The sequence below is a fragment of the Eptatretus burgeri genome, chromosome 17 (assembly GCF_056783735.1).
Source record: "Eptatretus burgeri isolate ZD-2024b chromosome 17, Ebu_testis_v1, whole genome shotgun sequence".
Classification (NCBI taxonomy): domain Eukaryota; kingdom Metazoa; phylum Chordata; class Myxini; order Myxiniformes; family Myxinidae; genus Eptatretus; species Eptatretus burgeri.
Window position 1 is genome coordinate 23083353 of NC_140977.1, and position 18037 is coordinate 23101389.

Here is an 18037-nt window from a genome sequence, read left to right on the forward strand (position 1 = left end):
GTGGGTATGTATACTACACGCTGCACATCGAAGTAGAGGATTTGTGTCGGCCCCACTCCTGGGCAGAGCGGGAGGAGAGGCAGGCAAACCAAGTAAATACAACCTTTGTCTTACGACCCTTAGTCCCCCAAGCAAGTTTGGTTGAGATGGGTCACAACCGAATACATCGGCCACGGACATGCAAATAGATACCAAATTGCGTATTTCATATGACGGCACAAAATGATCATTAGTCAAGTTTGCGTGTGAAAGGAGTGTTCACATTATTATTATTATATATATATATATATATATTTTTTTTTTTTCACCGGTGCAGACTCTTTCCTAAGCTCTGCAGCAAAATCCACTTTCAAGTAGGGCTCCACAGGCTCCTTCGCCACGTGTTGAGAGGCACGCTGCGCTGTCGTCAAATCGAATGGGATCGGGCAAGTGCGCACATCACCTGGACAACATGACTCCAGTTAGTGAAACACTCAAAAATTATAATTAGAAATTCCAGGCAGCATCCACAAGGCCCCCCCCCCCCCAATGAAAGAGAAAGGAGAGTATTAAAAGTACAAGTTACCTGACTGCTGCCTCTTCTTCATATCAGAAAAGTTGGCCGATGCGGACAAAGCACGTTTGTAGAACTGCTTGCCACTATTTAAGCTCGTGCTTTTCCTTGGTGTCAGCAGAAAGAAGAAAAATAGGGACGAGGAAGGAACAATCAAAAACAAGACACTTCTGAAAAGTTTCCCCAAATACCAATTTCAGTACGACGGTACAAAAGTGCCACAAATGTCCAACATGTCCATCACCAAGCGAATTGAAACGCATCGTTATACATTCAGGGCGACGCGGAAGTTAGCTCACCGAGATAAAGTGGAACTGATAATTTTCATACTCGTCTTCTGCAGACATTATTCAAAGTATTTCAATACCACGATCATGAAATTTTGACCAACGCATTACAATTTTGCTGCGAGTAAACAAGGTCTGCCACGTACATAACCCTTCATTGTTGTTGGACCAGGAAAGAAATGCCGTGACAGGTGTTGCCAAATGGACCTTAACCAACAGGATGCATGTGTCCTTCCACATACCTTCCTTGATATGGTCCACAAGCAGATCTGACCCCCCCCCAAACCCTTGATGTCATGAAAGACTAACAATCATGACAAGTAACAGTTTGACCCAGAAGTGAAGCAGAAACCTGTTTCTTAATTAATCCATTTCAAGAAACCAACAAAGTTGAATAACCAGGCTCACACAATCCATGGTTGATGGAACTCATTTGGAACGATCCTCTATCACGTATAAACATGATAATAGAATTGTAAAGCATGTAAAAGAAAACAAAGTTGAAATGGGAACTGCTCGGGAAAGCACCATATGGTGCTCGAGCCTTTGTACACTGAGATTAAAGCCTATAGTCACATATAGACGACAGCAGATGCATTGATCTAGATTTTGCCAAAGTTTTGGGCTTATCAGGATAACATAGTTTGTTCGCCACCATATTAGGCTCATTAATATAACTGACTCGAACCTCCAAACTTGGCGAGGCAGCACGGCACAAAGAGTCCCATCGCGTGGCAGGCGACACTTGTTGCTTGTGGGTCATGAAGCAAGCCCTGTGAAGGGACTAAATTTGTGCCCTGCTGCCTCGCCGAGTTTGGAGGTTCGAGTCAGTTGTATGTAAAAATAGAATGCACGGGCTGGTCATCGGCAGATATTTCCTGGTGGCCATCTTGGAGTGTGGATTTATGACTGCACCCACAAGGACGTCACATTGCAGCAGTGGGACAATGTTTTGTTATTAACTGCATCAACCTGGGCAAAATAACAGTCCAAGCTTGCACAAGTGAGTCGTGATTATTCATAATTTATGATGATGATCCATATTCATCCGTTGAGCTGGAGTTACAGGATTTATTCAGCGAGGCAAATCGGCCTCGCTACGTGAGTGGCTGACGAGGTAGGCTGAGTCGCTATTGTCACCACCACCAATTTAATGGAAGCCAGTGGGACTGATTGCACTTCATTGATTGGGACTGATGGTGAGTGGTATTGGGGACAATTGAGAGGGGGTGGGGGTGAGGAAGCAGTAGCAGGTGTAAAGGAGGGGTCGGGGTCCGTTGAGGGGCCAAGCTTCTCCCGTAATATATATATATATATATATATATATATATATATATATATATATATATATATATATATATATATATATATATATATATATATATATTAAACAGTAAAGCGAAACCCCTGGTCGGCTTGTCCTCATTTGTTCGTCGTTACATGATTGAAGAGTCATGGCCGGTGAAAGATCACGTTTTGCTTTGTTTAAAGTCCCACATTCTTGCAGGGTTGGCTGGGGGAAAAAAATGGCACAAGTCTTTCACGAACCGGCTGGTCAGGAATGACGTTCGACTAGGGTTAGGGCAGGTATTTGTAATTTGCCCATGTTGCCGGCAATAGCTTGTGGACTCTTTGCGACGGACACCGTGGGATCTTGAATGCGTCGACCAACTCATGCTATGCCTGGTGTTGGCTCAATGGTTACAGCGGTGGGCTTGGGATCCCAGGATCCTGAGTTCAAACCCCCCTCGGCTGTTTAATTAATATCAGGTGGGGTTGACTCTGCCTGTCATCCTTTCGAGGTCGGCAAAATGAGTGTCAGCTTGCTGGTATCCTGTGTCGGAGTGGCGACACGTCTCGCATTGTACCAAATAGCCAAGGAGACTGCTTTGACAGCATCAACGATCTGCATAGAATATGGTCCCGATGGATGGAACTCGTACTGACGATGGGACACCCTGTTTAACGTCCATCCGAGGGACGGCTCTCCAACAATGATGAATCACCCAGTCTGTAAAACACCGGGATGACAGTTTAATGCTCGATCAGGATTCAAACCCAGGCGAGAAAAGCAAAAGCAGCACCAAAAGTGGCCACTGATGCACAGACAGACATGAACTTCAACTTGTTTCATGGATTTGTTAATTATTATTATTATTATTATTATTTTACTTTGAAACACCGATACTGCAAGTTAAAAAGGCTGCTGCTGTGATTTTTGCTTTGTTTAAGACCTTGTTGTTCTGATTTATGATCTTGATGAAAGAAAGTTGTTTAAAAATGACTAAAGAGAGGCTCGTTTATAGGCCTTAACGAATTGACGCTCTTGTATGTAAATATCGTCGTAGTACGGTGAATCATCCTCATCCGTTGAAACCGACCGCCAGCCACTTCGATTGATTACTGAATTCGCAGTTCGATGGTTTTCCAGTCAAAATATATACAGAGAATGTAAGCATTATCGTGCACTTTTGATATCCCATGGGCCACAACTGGACTATTCATGCATTTCATCATCGATGGCAAGAGAAATTCAATACAAATACTCCACAAGTTAGCCATCTGATATCAAGACCAACATGCAACGCTAGTTAGGGTATATGTTTATGCCATGATCCCTAAAATTGGATGGTTTTGGATGGAAAACAGCCCAGATCTCGAGCGAAACACTTGATCGCTACTGTGATGGCATCACAGTCGCGATTCCACACTATAAAATGGCCACCGTGAGTTTCATGCACCAGAGGGAATGACCAGTGTATACACACCACACACTTTTAAAGAGAAAGAAGGCGCTTCCACAGAAGTAAAAACTAGATCGACTGAGCCTGAGGAAGCCTGCTGTGAAGCTGGTGAAACGGTCACCTGAGACCGGGTCTGCTCTTGTCTCTTTGCTTAAATTAGCAGAGTCGATCCAGCTTTTACTTTTGGTTGGATGCGCCTTCTTTAAAAATGTGTAATCCCAACCATCTTTGTCATGGCTTTCAAATAATGCACCATTTCTTTCACAAAACTTTTGAAATAAAAAAAAGAATCATTTGGGATCCACATATGTATTTCTTTAGTTTGCAGTGGAACAAAGCACACAAATAATAATAAAAAAGGTGCAAGGGTGCATATATATATATATATATATATATATATATATATATATATATATATATATATATATATATATATATATATATATATATATTGTGACATTTCACAACATGCTTCCCGATGCTTGAACTCTGTTTCATCAAACTGGTGATCTGAGATCAGGTTGCTTCAGCATCAGATATAAAACCTGTTCTCAATTCCAGGAAGCAATGCAGGATGGTTGAGCTCGGGATGTGTTGCAGCACTGCACTCAAAATAAGTAAATTGCAATGAAACCAAACCTCATCTTCTTCATGGGAGGACTGTGAAGACTGTTCTGCAGAGATTCTTGCTTCCGGTCCCTCGCGAAATGCTCAAACGCATTCCCTCGCCTGGGTACGGTAGATCTGGACCGAGCGAACACATCAAAATAGATCAATGGTCATAGTGGACTTTGAATGCTGCATAGAAAGAAAAAAATACTAATTCCTTACAACGGTCTCACCGTACGATTGCACCTCGTTTCAATGCTGTTCCGTCATGCAGACCTTGCACTCCAAAAATATTTGCTTCAACTATGGATCCAACCTCACGCTCACTTCCAAAGCCTTGATCCTCTCCTGGAAAATAAAATTTCATGAATGATTGGACAAATTGATGAATGCACCGACATACAGGAAAATTCATGAATATGGGGTTCGGGTGAGCTGGTGGTGGGCCAAGCTTGCTTTCTGAGCAACCCTCACTCCCATTGTATTCCACTGAACAAATATCAAGGCCTAAATGAACTTGTCAACTATTTTTTTCAGGCTATAATTTCACCACAATTGTTGCACGCATCAGTTGCTTGAAACACTTCGTTTCTCAGCGATGCACAACATTGGACATTATTGTTATCCACAACATTTTTGTCCAACTCAACCCGATTCATTTCTTTTAAAGTGCTTTTCTCACAGAAGAGCTTGGAGGTAATGCATTCGACTTTGACCAATCCAATCTGCATTCAGTTCCCAAGCAGATTCCAAAACAAATTCCCAAGACGTCAAGCCAACAAAAGAGGGCCATGAATAAAATGTTTGTGCCATGGCTTTCGGGTGAGCATCGGACTACAAATCTATTTGAACTATTACAGTGCCAAAAAACAAACTCACCACAATTCAATCTTGCGGACGACGACGCGTCTCAATTTCAGATTACAAACAACGGCGGGACAAAAAAAAAACCAAGTTTGAATACAAGCTTGCATAGAGTTTCCTCCCGTAAAAGAAAGTTGAGAAAGGAAGGGTTGACACATCAAAATACCGAGTTGTTTGGGTATGACCGCTGAGCTGTTTTGATTATTGACTCGCTGTGTCCCTGCTGATGGCAATCCCGAGCACAACACATTGCAGGGTCAATCGTTCTGGCCGAGTGGATCAACAATCACAGGCCTGTGTTTCACGGGATTTTTGATTTTCCTTCATGAATCACGAACCAGAGGGAACCTATCCCCCTTTTTCCCATTGAAACAATAGCCCAATTATTCAGGTACATATCATCTCCTGTGAATGTCAGACCCTGCTATTCGGTCATAAAATTGGATTTGCTTCAACATTCGTGCTTTGCAGGTTTTAATTTTTTTTTTCCTTCATTTTAACAACACTTCAGGACTTGACACTTGTTTTTTTAAACTCATATTCACCTGGGAAATTGGAAAACAGCTAACATCACAGCATTACATAAAAAGGTACAAAAACAGATCCAATTTACGACAGCCCAATAAGCTCACTGCACTTCCAATCATCAGCAAGGTCATGGAATCCATCAACGCAGTTGACATTGACATTAAAAAACAAAAAATTCCTTTTCTCAAATTGCCTCATCTCATCAATTCGGATTCAGACCTGGTCACTCTACCTTGGACTCACAAAAATCACAAACTCTTCAAATACAATTTTGCTAATGTATCCATGTTGTCCACCCCTTGACGTTCCATTACCTGCATCCCTTGCTTGTGCATCTCAAGACTACCTTTTCCCTCTGTCCAGCTGCTGTTTCCCCTTTCTTATGTCTAATTGCTCCACCAGGAGTCCAGACCATATTTTAATTAAAAAAAACAATACATATATATACACATAAATAAATAATGCCCTGGCATTTTTCAGGAACGTATCCTCTGGGAACTGCAGGATGCGTGTGTATGTTATATATATATATATATACACACACACATACATACATACATACATACATACATACATACATACATACATACATACATACATACATACATACATACATACATACACACACACACACACACACACACACACACACACACACACACACACACACACACACACACACACACACACACACACACACACACACACACACACACACACACACACACACACACACACACACACACACACGGGAGAACAAGTATTTGATACACTGCCGATTTTGCAGGTTTTCCCACTTACAAAGCACGTAGAGGTCTGTAATTTTTTATCATAGGTACACTTCAACTGTGAAAGATGGAATCTAAAACAAAAATCCTGAAAATCACATTGTATGATTTTTAAAAATAATTAATTTGCATTTTATTGCATGAAATAAGTATTTGATCACCGACCAACCAGTGAGAATTCCGGCTCTCACAAACCTGTTAGTTTTGTCTTGAAGAAGCCCTCCCATTCTCCACTCATTACCTGTATTAACTGTACCTGTTTGAACTCATTATCTGCATAAAAGACAGCTGTCCACACTCAATCAATCAGACTCCAACCTCTCCACAATGGGCAAGACCAGAGAGCTGTCGAAGGACATCAGGGACAAAATTGAAGACTTGGTTTGGTTTAAACTCCACTCGCCGTGTTTGGAGGAAGAAGGATGAGCACAACCCCAAGAACACCCAAGGAAACATCATTCTTTGGGGATGCTTTTCTGCAAAGGGGACAGGACGACTGCACCGTATTGAGGGGAGGATGGATGGGGCCATGCATCGCGAGATCTTGGCCAACAACCTCCTTCCCTCAACAAGAGCATTGAAGATGGGGCGTGGCTGGGTCTTCCAGCATGACAATGACCCGAAACACAGCGAGGGCAACTAAGGAGTGGCTCCGTAAGAAGCATCTCAAGGTCCTGGAGTGGCCTAGCCAGTCTCCAGACCTGAACCCAATAGAAAATCTTTGGAGGGAGCTGAAAGTCTGTTGCCCAGCGACAGCCCCGAAACCTGAAGGATCTGGAGAAGATCTGTATGGAGGAGTGGGCCAAAATCCCTGCTGTAGTCTGTGCAAACCTGGTTAAGAACTACAGGAAACGTCTGATCTCTGCAATTGCAAACAAAGGTTCTTGTACCAAATATCAAGTTCTGTTTTTCTGATGCATCAAATACTTATTTCATGCAATAAAATACAAATTAATTGTTTAAAAATCATACAATGTGATTTTCAGGATTTTTGTTTTAGATTCCATCTTTCACAGTTGAGGTGTACCTATGATAAAAATTACAGACCTCTGTGCTTTTTAAGTGGGAAAACTTGCAAAATCAGCAGTGTATCAAATACTTGTTCTCCCACTGTGTATATATATATATATATATATATATATATATATATATATATATATATATATATATATATATATATATATATATATATATATATATATTATAAATATAATTTTTTTTAATATGCATGTATTGATATAAATATATAATCAGGATTCATTTTTCAAATGTTGAGTGCATCGAGGCATTTTTGGGAATGAACGCGAACTGCATACCTGCTGGAGCCAGGCATGCGGTCGAGTCGGTGGGCAAATCCGGTGACAAAGAACATTCAGGTTGCAGCAGAGTGTCAATTTGATGGTCAATATCAGGAAGTTTTTTTGCAACATTGTTTGCTTCTCTTTCAGACTCTAAGGTAAGTTGAAAGGGGAAGGTGATTGAGAGATGGGGATTGGAAAGGAGTGCAATTGCAGCCGACAAAACAGCTTTAATTTCTCGCTTTGCAGCAAACAAAATTTGCCCACAATGGAAAAGCTTTCAATTTCTAACAACAAAAAAAGTGTATGCCGTTTGTCGTTTCTCCATGTACAAGTTTCAGACGGTGGAACGGAACCCTCCGAGGTCTTGAAGTATCCACCTTCACTTGTGTGTGCATGTACGTTTTGATACAAAATATATATATATATATATATATATATATATATATATATATATATATATATATATATATATATATATATATATATATATATATATATATATACACACATATAAAAAAAATCGATTAAAGAAAGAAAATATATACATATATTGTTATGGATTTCAGAATCCAGTCTGATGAATGCATCCACACATCCAGGTCCTCAGACAGTTATTCCCATAATGCATGTTCAGATTAGCCCCATGTCGAATGGGATTTTAAATGTGATGCGTTGAGAAGGGTAAAGAATAGGTCCCCTCGATTATGGGAAGTTTTTTTTTTTTTTTTTTGACAGACATTTCCACACATTTCTTTAGCGAGCTCTGACGCCCACCCTTATTTTTTCCTCAGCAATGTTTATGCACACATTTATTTAGCGAGCTTTGATGTGCACCCTTATTTTTCTTCAGCAACGTTCTTTCGCAAGCACCAACGCCCACTTTTTTTGAGAGAACACGGGTCGTCATGGTAACCGTGCGCAAGTGGGGCAGGGTGAGCCTTGGGGGGGAGGGGACTCTCCGCCCACTGAGACGAGCCACAGACATAAAATGAATTGGAGGTCCGTTCTCAGGCAAGAGAAGTAAAGGGAGGGAGAAGAAAGCGAGCCAAAAAGAAAGCGAGAGAAGTAAGCGCGAGAAGCGAGCAAGAAGTGAGCAAGCGAGTGTGTGGTGCGTGTGTGGGTGTCTGACCAGCACCAACAAGACAACTCGTCCTTCCCAGTGCTTGAGCAAGCAAGCAAGCGTGTGGTGAGTGTATGGGTGTGAGCAGCGCAGAGGAGTGAGGCACGGGTAGTCACCAACAAGTAAGGCACTGGTCAGTCACCGCCAGACCGTGTGGGTCACTGGAAGTCACCAGTTTAGTGAAGTGTGAGGAGCTGCCAGTGGCGGAGCACCAGGGGTCAAAACCCACGACAGACGATCTCGGTGCCCTCCCAGACATCGACTGGCATTCAAGGCTGTTCGCGAGAGGGTGCACGGCAAGGCTGGGTGCTGGCGACGGACGTGACACGCACGCACACATTTCAGGAAGTTTTCACTTCACGGACGACTCCTCTCTGGTGAGCGAGACGACTCTTCTCCCCCCCTCCCCAAAATGATCTGTTGGGTTCCCTTGTCTGTGTTTAGCTGTAAGCAAGTCAACCCCCGATATCATCGCCATCGAAGATCAGAGGTTGCTGTTTTTACCCCTTGTTTGTTTGTTTGTGAACAGTGTTCCGGAAAAACTCCGACGGATTTCGACGAAACTTGGTGGGCGGGGTTAGGTATGGTCCAAGGATCATGCCATGAGATTTTGGACTTTGTCCCCCACCCCCCAAAAAAAACCAAACTAAGAGAAATTTTTTTTTTTGCATTTCTACACGTTTTAAGTGATTGCCAACCCCCCTCAAAAAAAATTGTCAGAGAAAAAAAAAATTTTGCAATTTTTTTTTTTTTCAACAAAATTTCGATTTCTTTTCTTTTTTCATTTCTACACGTTTTAAGTGATTTCCAACCCCCCCTCAAAAAAAAAACAAATATTGGAGAAAAGAACTATAACTGTCAGCACTGTTGACATATTTAATGAATAAGATACAAGGTTCACTTGAGTGACCCAGCAGTATTGGCGGCGGAGGTTTTGCACTCTCCCGAGTGCTCCCCCTAGAGTTTCGATTGATTTTGCCTGATTAACTATTCATTTACCTTCGAAAAGTTGTTTTTCTTTATTTATTTTATTATTAATAAATCATTTGTCCATTTCCAACCTGTTCGTGTTTGTCCTTTCTTTCCATTGGTCGAGCATTGTCTGACCCGATTAAACTGGGAGGTAATTACCACAGATTTGACCAAAAATAGTCAGCACACACCAGCGGTTAAAACGCTTGGCCGCCCTAATTAAAATCTAATCAAGATAACATTGGTGCTTTGCCGAGGGCGGGCTCACTGCTCAGGAAACCACGTGACCAAGTGAAACGGAATAATTAGACGGTGGACACTGGAACTCGTGGTTGACTGGGTGGCGTTCGTGGTTTTAAAACAACCCACCATACCACAACGTTAATTGTGAGCGGTGGCCCCATACCAGGTCTGGCTCTTCCGAGGACAACCGGGGATTAATCCCCGAGTGAAGCTGGTGTCTCGGTACCCGTAGCCACAATATATATATATATATATATATATATATATATATATATATATATATATATATATATATATATATATATATATATATATATATATATATATATATATATATATATATATATATATATATAAATAAAAGATTGGGGCACTTGGGATGATACATTTTTAAAGAAGGCGCTGCCAACCAAAGTACAACATACCCATCAGAGATGGGGAATACCCCGCCATTGAACCAGTCGGCCATCTTGGATCCGGCCACGCCCAAAATCAATCGGGTTCTTCCTTTCAGGTGGTACGTGTGACCCAAATTTCAAATCGATATGGCGAACAGTTTATGATTTATCGCACTCACAGCTATAAATGTTGACACCCAGCCAGCCGGACGGACGGACGACCCGGGTGACAATATCCCCCTTCCGCCACGTGGAGGGGGATAAAAAAACGAGATCGACTCGGCTAATTTGAGTGAAAAAGCGAGAGCAGACCCGGTCTCAGGCAACGTTTCGCCGGCTTCACATCCAGCTTCATCAAGCATAATCGATCTAGTTTTATTGTGCCTGATGAAGCCAGCTTCGGTTTACAAGTTCCAGTTCGAGCCCTTAATGTTCATCGTTGAATTGGAATCACAACTTGCGACTCTTGACATTGCCGAGCAACCCATTATAATGTAAAGAAGAGTTTTGTTTTACAACTTCTGGTATTTACCTTAAAAATGATGAGTTGTAAACTTGAATGAAAACCTTATTCTCATCATTCATTCTGTATTAACAGACTTGAATAACTTAGCTGCTTCCAGAAAACAAGCAGAATCCACTTCATCAAATATATTGTTGTGGAAATGGCTCCAAGGGGTGAATAATGTTTATTATTGTACAGTTATTTCCTTCGTATATGTCTCAGCATAAGAGTAAGGCAATCAATTGCGATTTTCAAGATGTCACTTATATAATAGTTGGATATCATCCACCGATCTCAATGCCAGTCTGGAATTATCACAACTTTCGACTCCATTTGATCTGTTTTCGCCCCGGTAATCAGTCATTCATGTTCTTTTTAGCGTTTTATTTGGGCTTGAGGCGCAAACAGTGACGGGAAAAGCCACCGAACAATCACCACTGGGCCCCCACCTCAGAACATCAGGGGTGGAGTCACTCCACTCACTCAACCGAAGCAGTGTCCAGTGTTGAGTGAGAAGGGAGGAGCATAGGGGGTCATTGGTGACGTAAATGCCCAAGGCTGGAAAGGTAGTTATGCAGAGGAGAAGAGTAGTCGTTACCCAGAATCTGTATCGGAGCAGCTGTGTTCCTCACCACTCCGATCCGGCAGATCACACCTCCACCCGTGCCATGTCCTCTAATGACGTCTACAGCAGGTTGGCACCGAAGCAAGCCAGGACTGGACCTGGAATGTCCAGCAATCTCCGTGGGGCTTGTCAGAACTTTGTCTTGTCCTTACACTTTGTGCCTCACGTGGTGTGGTTGACTGGGCCCCAAGGCTTAGGATATTTAAGGAATTCCTTTCATCAATTTCTGGTTGAGGGGTTTTTACTATTGCTTCTTTTTCTCTCGTGTGTATATACATATATATATATATATATACATATATATATATATATATATATATATATATATATATATATATATATATATATAGTAACCCCCCCCCCCGTTTATTGCAGGGGTTAAGTTCCAACCACCCCCCCCCCGCAAGAAGTGAAAATCCACGATGAATGGACGCCTCCCAAAAAAAAAAATTAAAAAATAGACTCGTCTGATCTGGTTGGCTTGGCAGTGAACGGGTTCGAGGTGCCGGAGATCTACTTGTCTGGTCTGGTTGTCTTGGCAATGATCGGGTTCGAGGTGCCGGAGATAGACTCGTCTGGTCTGGTCTGGTCGCCTTGGCTGTGATTGGGTTCGAGGAGCCGGAGATAGACTTGTCTGGTCGGTTTGGCTGTGCTCGTCCAACCGCGGAAAACCTTTTTCCTTCCCAAAGCATACATCAAGCACCTTAACCTTCTCCTGGAGCATCAGGACCTTCCTCTGGCGCTTTGGTTCCTTGCCAGAAGCCTTAGAAGGTGCAGGGCGTTTGGGCGGCATCGTAGGGCTTGGAGAAGAAAAAAAATAAAAAAAAAGTAAAAAAGTAGAAAATATTCGAAGTTCACAAGCGAAACTTTGACTCGTGCGTTGTGTGACTGGTCGAGCACCACGCGTTATAATTTATTGCTTGAATAATTTACATTTTATATATTACCACGATATACTGGGGGAATCCGCAGAAAAAATTAGTTGGGTTCCAAGGGAAAGCCCGTGATGAACCAGGGGCGCGATAGGTGAACCGCGATATAGCGGGGGATGACACACACACACACACACACACACACACACACACACACACACACACACACACACACACACACACACACACACACACACACACACACACACACACACACACACAGGGTGAATAGTTTGAATTTTCACTGTGGTGGTTCTCATTGGGTAATTAAAGAAAGACCCATTAAGGGATCAATTGCCTACAGTTCTCAACACAACACAACCAGACTGCATCGCCCATCGGACTTGCTCGGCATAATTAGCACGGCGCGCAACGTCGAATTGGCATCACGCTGGCATCTAATATGCCTTGGAATAGCCCGACCCATGTCTCTTCCTCCGGGTTCCTTTGAGGCTGCGGTGCAGATTTGACGACCATGGGGCAGTTGCGGCGGTTGTAGAGCAGGGCACTCTTGTGACATTCGTAATGAGAGATGGTGGCCATGTGGCATTTGTCGTGAGATTGATGAATAAAGGTCACGTGCAAACGAGAGTTGTTGCGGGGGTATTTTTATCAATTGTATGAAGCAATTGTGGTGAGTGTGGTATGGTTTGGTGAGCAAAATGTTGGCTGAGAATTGGCGTGCAGTTTTGAAGAGAGAATTGGCACGCAAACTCCAATGGACCGACAATGCATCGGTGTGCCAAGCCGTGGGATACGCTCGCAGCGTGAACATACTGGAGACGCTCACTGCGTGTTTGCTTATTTTCTAATGATTGGCGTGTGCGCTTGCATGTTTCGTGTAGAAGAAAGAGGCGTAGCAAAGAAAAAGTAAAGGTAAAGAAGATATACGAGACCTAACTGCAACAGTCCCACGCAACACATCTTTCCCCTTTTATCCAATAGACATAAAAGGGACCAAGACACATACTATTGAAATAACTACCTTGGGATCACTGTATGTTGTGTGCCATTGCCTTGGAGGCATGCAGTTTTACAGAACAATATAAATAACATGCCCATGGTATAAAGAAAGCTAAAGCATGAAACCATGAAAGAAAAAAGAAAATTCTCTTACCAGATGGTACTGCAACCTCACAGATGCCCGACACTCCCAAAGTGACATCCTCAACATCAGCTTGGGCATTTTGAACGGGCCCTTCATGCATTGTTACATTTTCTTCATCAGGATGCTTGGGCACAGAAACCAAAGAGGAAACCAGAGGAGGCTGGTCCATCTGCTCACCGAGCGTCGTACCTGGAGAAGTTCCACTGCTTGTATCTGCCAACGATTCCACATCAACAATTCCAGCTTGAGCAGGATCATCTTGTTCCAGACACCGATCTATGGAACACAAAACCATTACAAGACACTTTGTGGTGCTGGTGGGATTGGAGAGGAGGAACAACAATAATAAATTAATCAATTTGGAAAGAATTTCTGATGTTCCAAGTATAGTGCACTTCATCCAAATAAGGTGTTGCCAACACAGGAAATGAAGCCACGCACCAAGGTACACATGGTCAACAAAAGTCACATGGTATGCTTGCATGCCCAGATAGTGAGGACCTGTCATGATTGCAAACATCTGAACATGGGATTCATGCAGCTCAGCAGTCCTTCTTCACCTTAATAAATAAATAAAAATAACCAGAACTAATAGATTTGGGAGTCATTTCTATGAAGGCAGCCTTACAGAAAACAAACAATCTACAGTACCATCTGGTAAGAGCATTGCCTTTGGAGGTCCCCGATTGGCTTGCTCAAGAGCAGTGCACCAACAAGCAAGCCCCCAATGAATGGAATTACTATCTGCATGTGTCATTGGTATCGATTACATATTCATCCGAAGGCAAATCCCAGTGACAATTGACAACCATTAAGTATTTTGAGCCCATCGATGACAACGACCAGACAGCACAAGTCCACAAATATCTAATACTGGTTCAGGTGTATGTACAAGTGCACAGTACAGCAGACAGTGCCATTGCGCTGCAGGAGATGTTGACATATCAGGTATATGATCAATATCATTTTTAATGGTATATGGGATGCGTGTTGGTGGTAGTGCTTGGTCTGGCAGATATTGGCGTAAATTGTTTTGGTTAAATGAGATCTACATTTTTTTCATTTTGTGCGTGTGCGTGCACAGTAGTCACGCAATGCATACACAATTTTGTGTGCGTGTTGCAAAAGTACGCTGCCGATGGATAGCTACATCGTGACCTGCACAACATCCAGTGTAGGCCGAGGCCATGGGCGGTGGAGTGGGGGAGGGGGGGGGGCTCTTTTGAACATGATCTTAATCATGCTCTGTCATTTTCATGTTCCCAGACACAAACTATTCAGCAGTGATTCTTTTTCAAAAACCTCCAAGGGACCAATGCTGCTCTTGATCATGATGTTTTGAACTTGAGCAACCTTAAGCCAAGAAAAGAAGCAAGAAAATAATTGGACATAGCCATCAACAGTGTACTTTTAACAGGTTTTTGTCCCTCTTGTTAATACAGTTGTTCATCCAACAAGACAGAGAATGTTGGGGTGAGGCACAATGGTTATTTCAAATGTGGTGGCCATCTTGGGGGGAAAAAAAAAAAAAAAAAAAAAAAAAAAAATCAAAAATCTGGAAAATATCAAATAGTAAAGCACTCCCGACAGCTTTCTTTTGAAAAGACTGGACGAGAAACTAATAATTTATTTTACTTGGCCTTCGAGTTCGATGAAGCAGTTTCTGATTGCGTGGATGAGGGAATAGCAGTGAACATGGTGCATCTCGACTTTAAGAAGGCATTTGATAGGGTCCCACATACGAGGTTGTTAGCCAAGGTGAGGGCTTGGGGAGTAACTGGTCAGGTAGCTAACTGGATTGCAAACTCGCTTCGTGATCGGAAGCAAAGAGTAGCTGTGAGTGGGAGGATCTCTTGCTGAGGGGATGCAAGTAGTGGGGTACCTCAGGGGTCAGTGCTATGACCGCTGAGATACATAGTCAATACTATTACCAACAATGACCCCCTGATCAATATGATCAATAGTCAATACTCTGGCCAATACTATGACCCCAGATCAAAAATCAATACTATGACCCCTGACCCAATATACCATTACTATACATTATTTACATCATCGATTTGGATAGTGGGGTGAAGATTCAGCTTTCAATATTTGCAGATGACACAAAGCTTGGAGGTAAGGTGGATAGCAGAGGGGGTGGTGATCAGATTGAGGAAAGTATCGATACTTGCATAGATTGGGCAAAAGATTGGCAGATGGAATTTAACCTAGGCAAGTGTAAGGTGTTGGGGATGGGAAAGAACAATGAAAATAAAGATTACATGATGCAAGGGTCTATTTTGGAGAGTGTCACACAAGAGAAGGATCTGGGGGTGGTAATAGATATTGAGAGGGGGGCAGGGGTGGGGAGGAGCAAACAGCTATTGGTAAAGCAAATGGGGTTTTAGGGTGTATCAGAGGGGGATCAACTATAAATCAAGAAGTGGTTTTATCACTATATAAGAATTTAATGAGGCCCACTTCAAGAATATTGTGTGCAGTTTGGGTCACCACAGCTTTGGAAGGATATACTTGTCAGAGAGTTCAGCATCATACCTGTAGATTGCTTGCTTGTGTGTAATAAATAATTGCTGGTTGTTATTTCAAATATCTCAGATGTCCTTTCCTCCATTGGTCTGACAGTGTACAAGCATTGTTCGACAGGAAGTTGTACCCCACCCGATTTGCTCTATTAGCCGGTGCTGCACCTATCTGCGCCGCTCAGCAGATCAACAGGTGCAGCGCCGAGGGCGTTTTAGCTAGGTTGCCGTGCCAATAGCAAGGTAAAGCAGAAACATTGAAGCGTAACCCTGCGAGGCTGGTTGTCCAAGTCAAGCAGCTATGGTTGTGTAAGAACTACAGCCCGTTGGACCACAGAGTTATCTGTGGTTGGTGGCCTCAGGACCGGGTGTTCGGGAGAAACTCAAGTGCTTCCCCTCCTGGCAAGCCTTGAACCCCCAGGCCATAACATACACATATATATATACATATATATATACATATATATACATATATATATATATACATATATATATATATATATATATATATATTGTTGTGGTTGACGAAATTCGCAAACCACCATTCAGGTCCCTTAGGTGAGATATATCTGCAAGTATATGTGTAGTTAGGCCCAAACCCGTTGTTTAGAGGGAATAAATGTCATTCATGCGGGCTGCGACCCTTTTAGATAGCCGTTTTTCTTTTACTATCTTTATTTTGGACCAGCCGCCATTACTACAACCACCAACCACGTCTCAACAGCCATCACACAACAACCACCAACCGCAACGCCGCTTCACAACAACAGCCACGACCTTTACCGTCACAACTCGCTCTCGCAACCATCGCATCACCGTCATTCCCGCGCCGCTTGTGGGCACCGATACTGGACTCGTGCAGGGCGCGCACCGAGCAGCGGGTGCAGAGGCACAGCCTTTCCGAAGAAAACGGATCAAAAACGACTCACGCCCACTTCTGTTCCGTCCTATCGGCGAGCGTGGGGCGATTTGGCCCCGCCTCCAGGTGCGTCGGAGTGTGGTCGCTATATGCAAATTCATGGATCAAAAAGCATTCACGCCCACTTTTCCTCTGTCCAATGGGGAGCCAGCCGGAGGTGAAGGGTCGGAGGTAAAGGGTCGAAGGTGAAGGAGCGAGGCCACGGGGGATATAAAGGGCCGCGTTCGCTCGCCAAACAGTCAGTTCGGAGTTGAGTTGGGAAGAAGTTCGGAGTCGAGTTGGGAAGAGCCAATCAAGAGAGGAGTCGGAGAAGGCAGTTGGATGGAGCTGTGGAGAGTTGGAGAGGTGGCGGCGGCGAAGGCAGTCGAGGGGGTGCTCGTGTCAGAGTCGGGGAGCTGCGGAGAGGAGAGGCCGGCAACGCGATCGAGGTCGTGGTGGAGACGCTCGTCGCGGGACCCGAGCCAGGGAGATATCCTCCTTCCCCCGAGCATCAACAACTCCCTCCTGTTTCCCCCCCGCGCTGAGATAGTGCGAGAAGGGGGCCCCGTTCCCACCCCATTCCAGACACTGTCCGCGAGGCCCGCGGAGTCGGGGCGCCACCGCCATTTTGCGGCTCATCATCAGACGGGTAAGGCCCGACGCGGTCTCGGCCCCAGGCCGAGATTTTTGCTTTTACATTTGCTTTTGGTGTAATTGTATATGTGTGCTTTCCGTTCATCGCGAAATAAATGTGCTTTATGTTGAACTGTTTTCCCGTTTCGCTTCGTCTTTTCCTTTATTGAATCTCCATCTTACTTTACGTAAAGGGTTGGTCGTGGGCTAAAACACCCGATAATTAATCGAACCGTCCAGGTTGACGATAACACCGCTCGGTTATCCCGATAGTACGGAACGGGTCGCTTAAAGCGGCCCGTGTCCGAAGTCGACCTGCGGCGAGGTGCGATCGCCCGGTCTACCCTCCGTGTGGGTACTTAGGTAGGTCGAATTTGGCGAGCAACCCTATCCCACGCGGGGGGCCG

The 18037-nt window shown here is 43.6% G+C and overlaps 1 protein-coding gene across 6 annotated transcripts in view; it reads right to left on the minus strand.

Moving 5' to 3' along the window:
* TPX2 (TPX2 microtubule nucleation factor) overlaps positions 1-18037 on the minus strand; it is a 38009-nt gene that overhangs the window by 13555 nt on the left and 6417 nt on the right. The window contains exons 2-7 of one of the 6 annotated variants that reach the window (XM_085861275.1): positions 13767-13853; positions 7690-7824; positions 4427-4541; positions 4224-4328; positions 566-660; positions 309-442 (exon numbers count right to left, since the gene is read on the minus strand). In XM_085861275.1, coding sequence (XP_085717401.1) covers positions 309-442; positions 566-660; positions 4224-4328; positions 4427-4541; positions 7690-7824; positions 13767-13853 — 671 coding nt within the window. Of the gene's footprint in view, positions 1-308; positions 443-565; positions 661-4223; positions 4329-4426; positions 4542-7689; positions 7825-13586; positions 13854-18037 lie in introns of all 6 variants that reach the window. The other 5 variants (XM_085861274.1, XM_085861272.1, XM_085861277.1 and 2 more) reach the window with 5 other exon arrangements.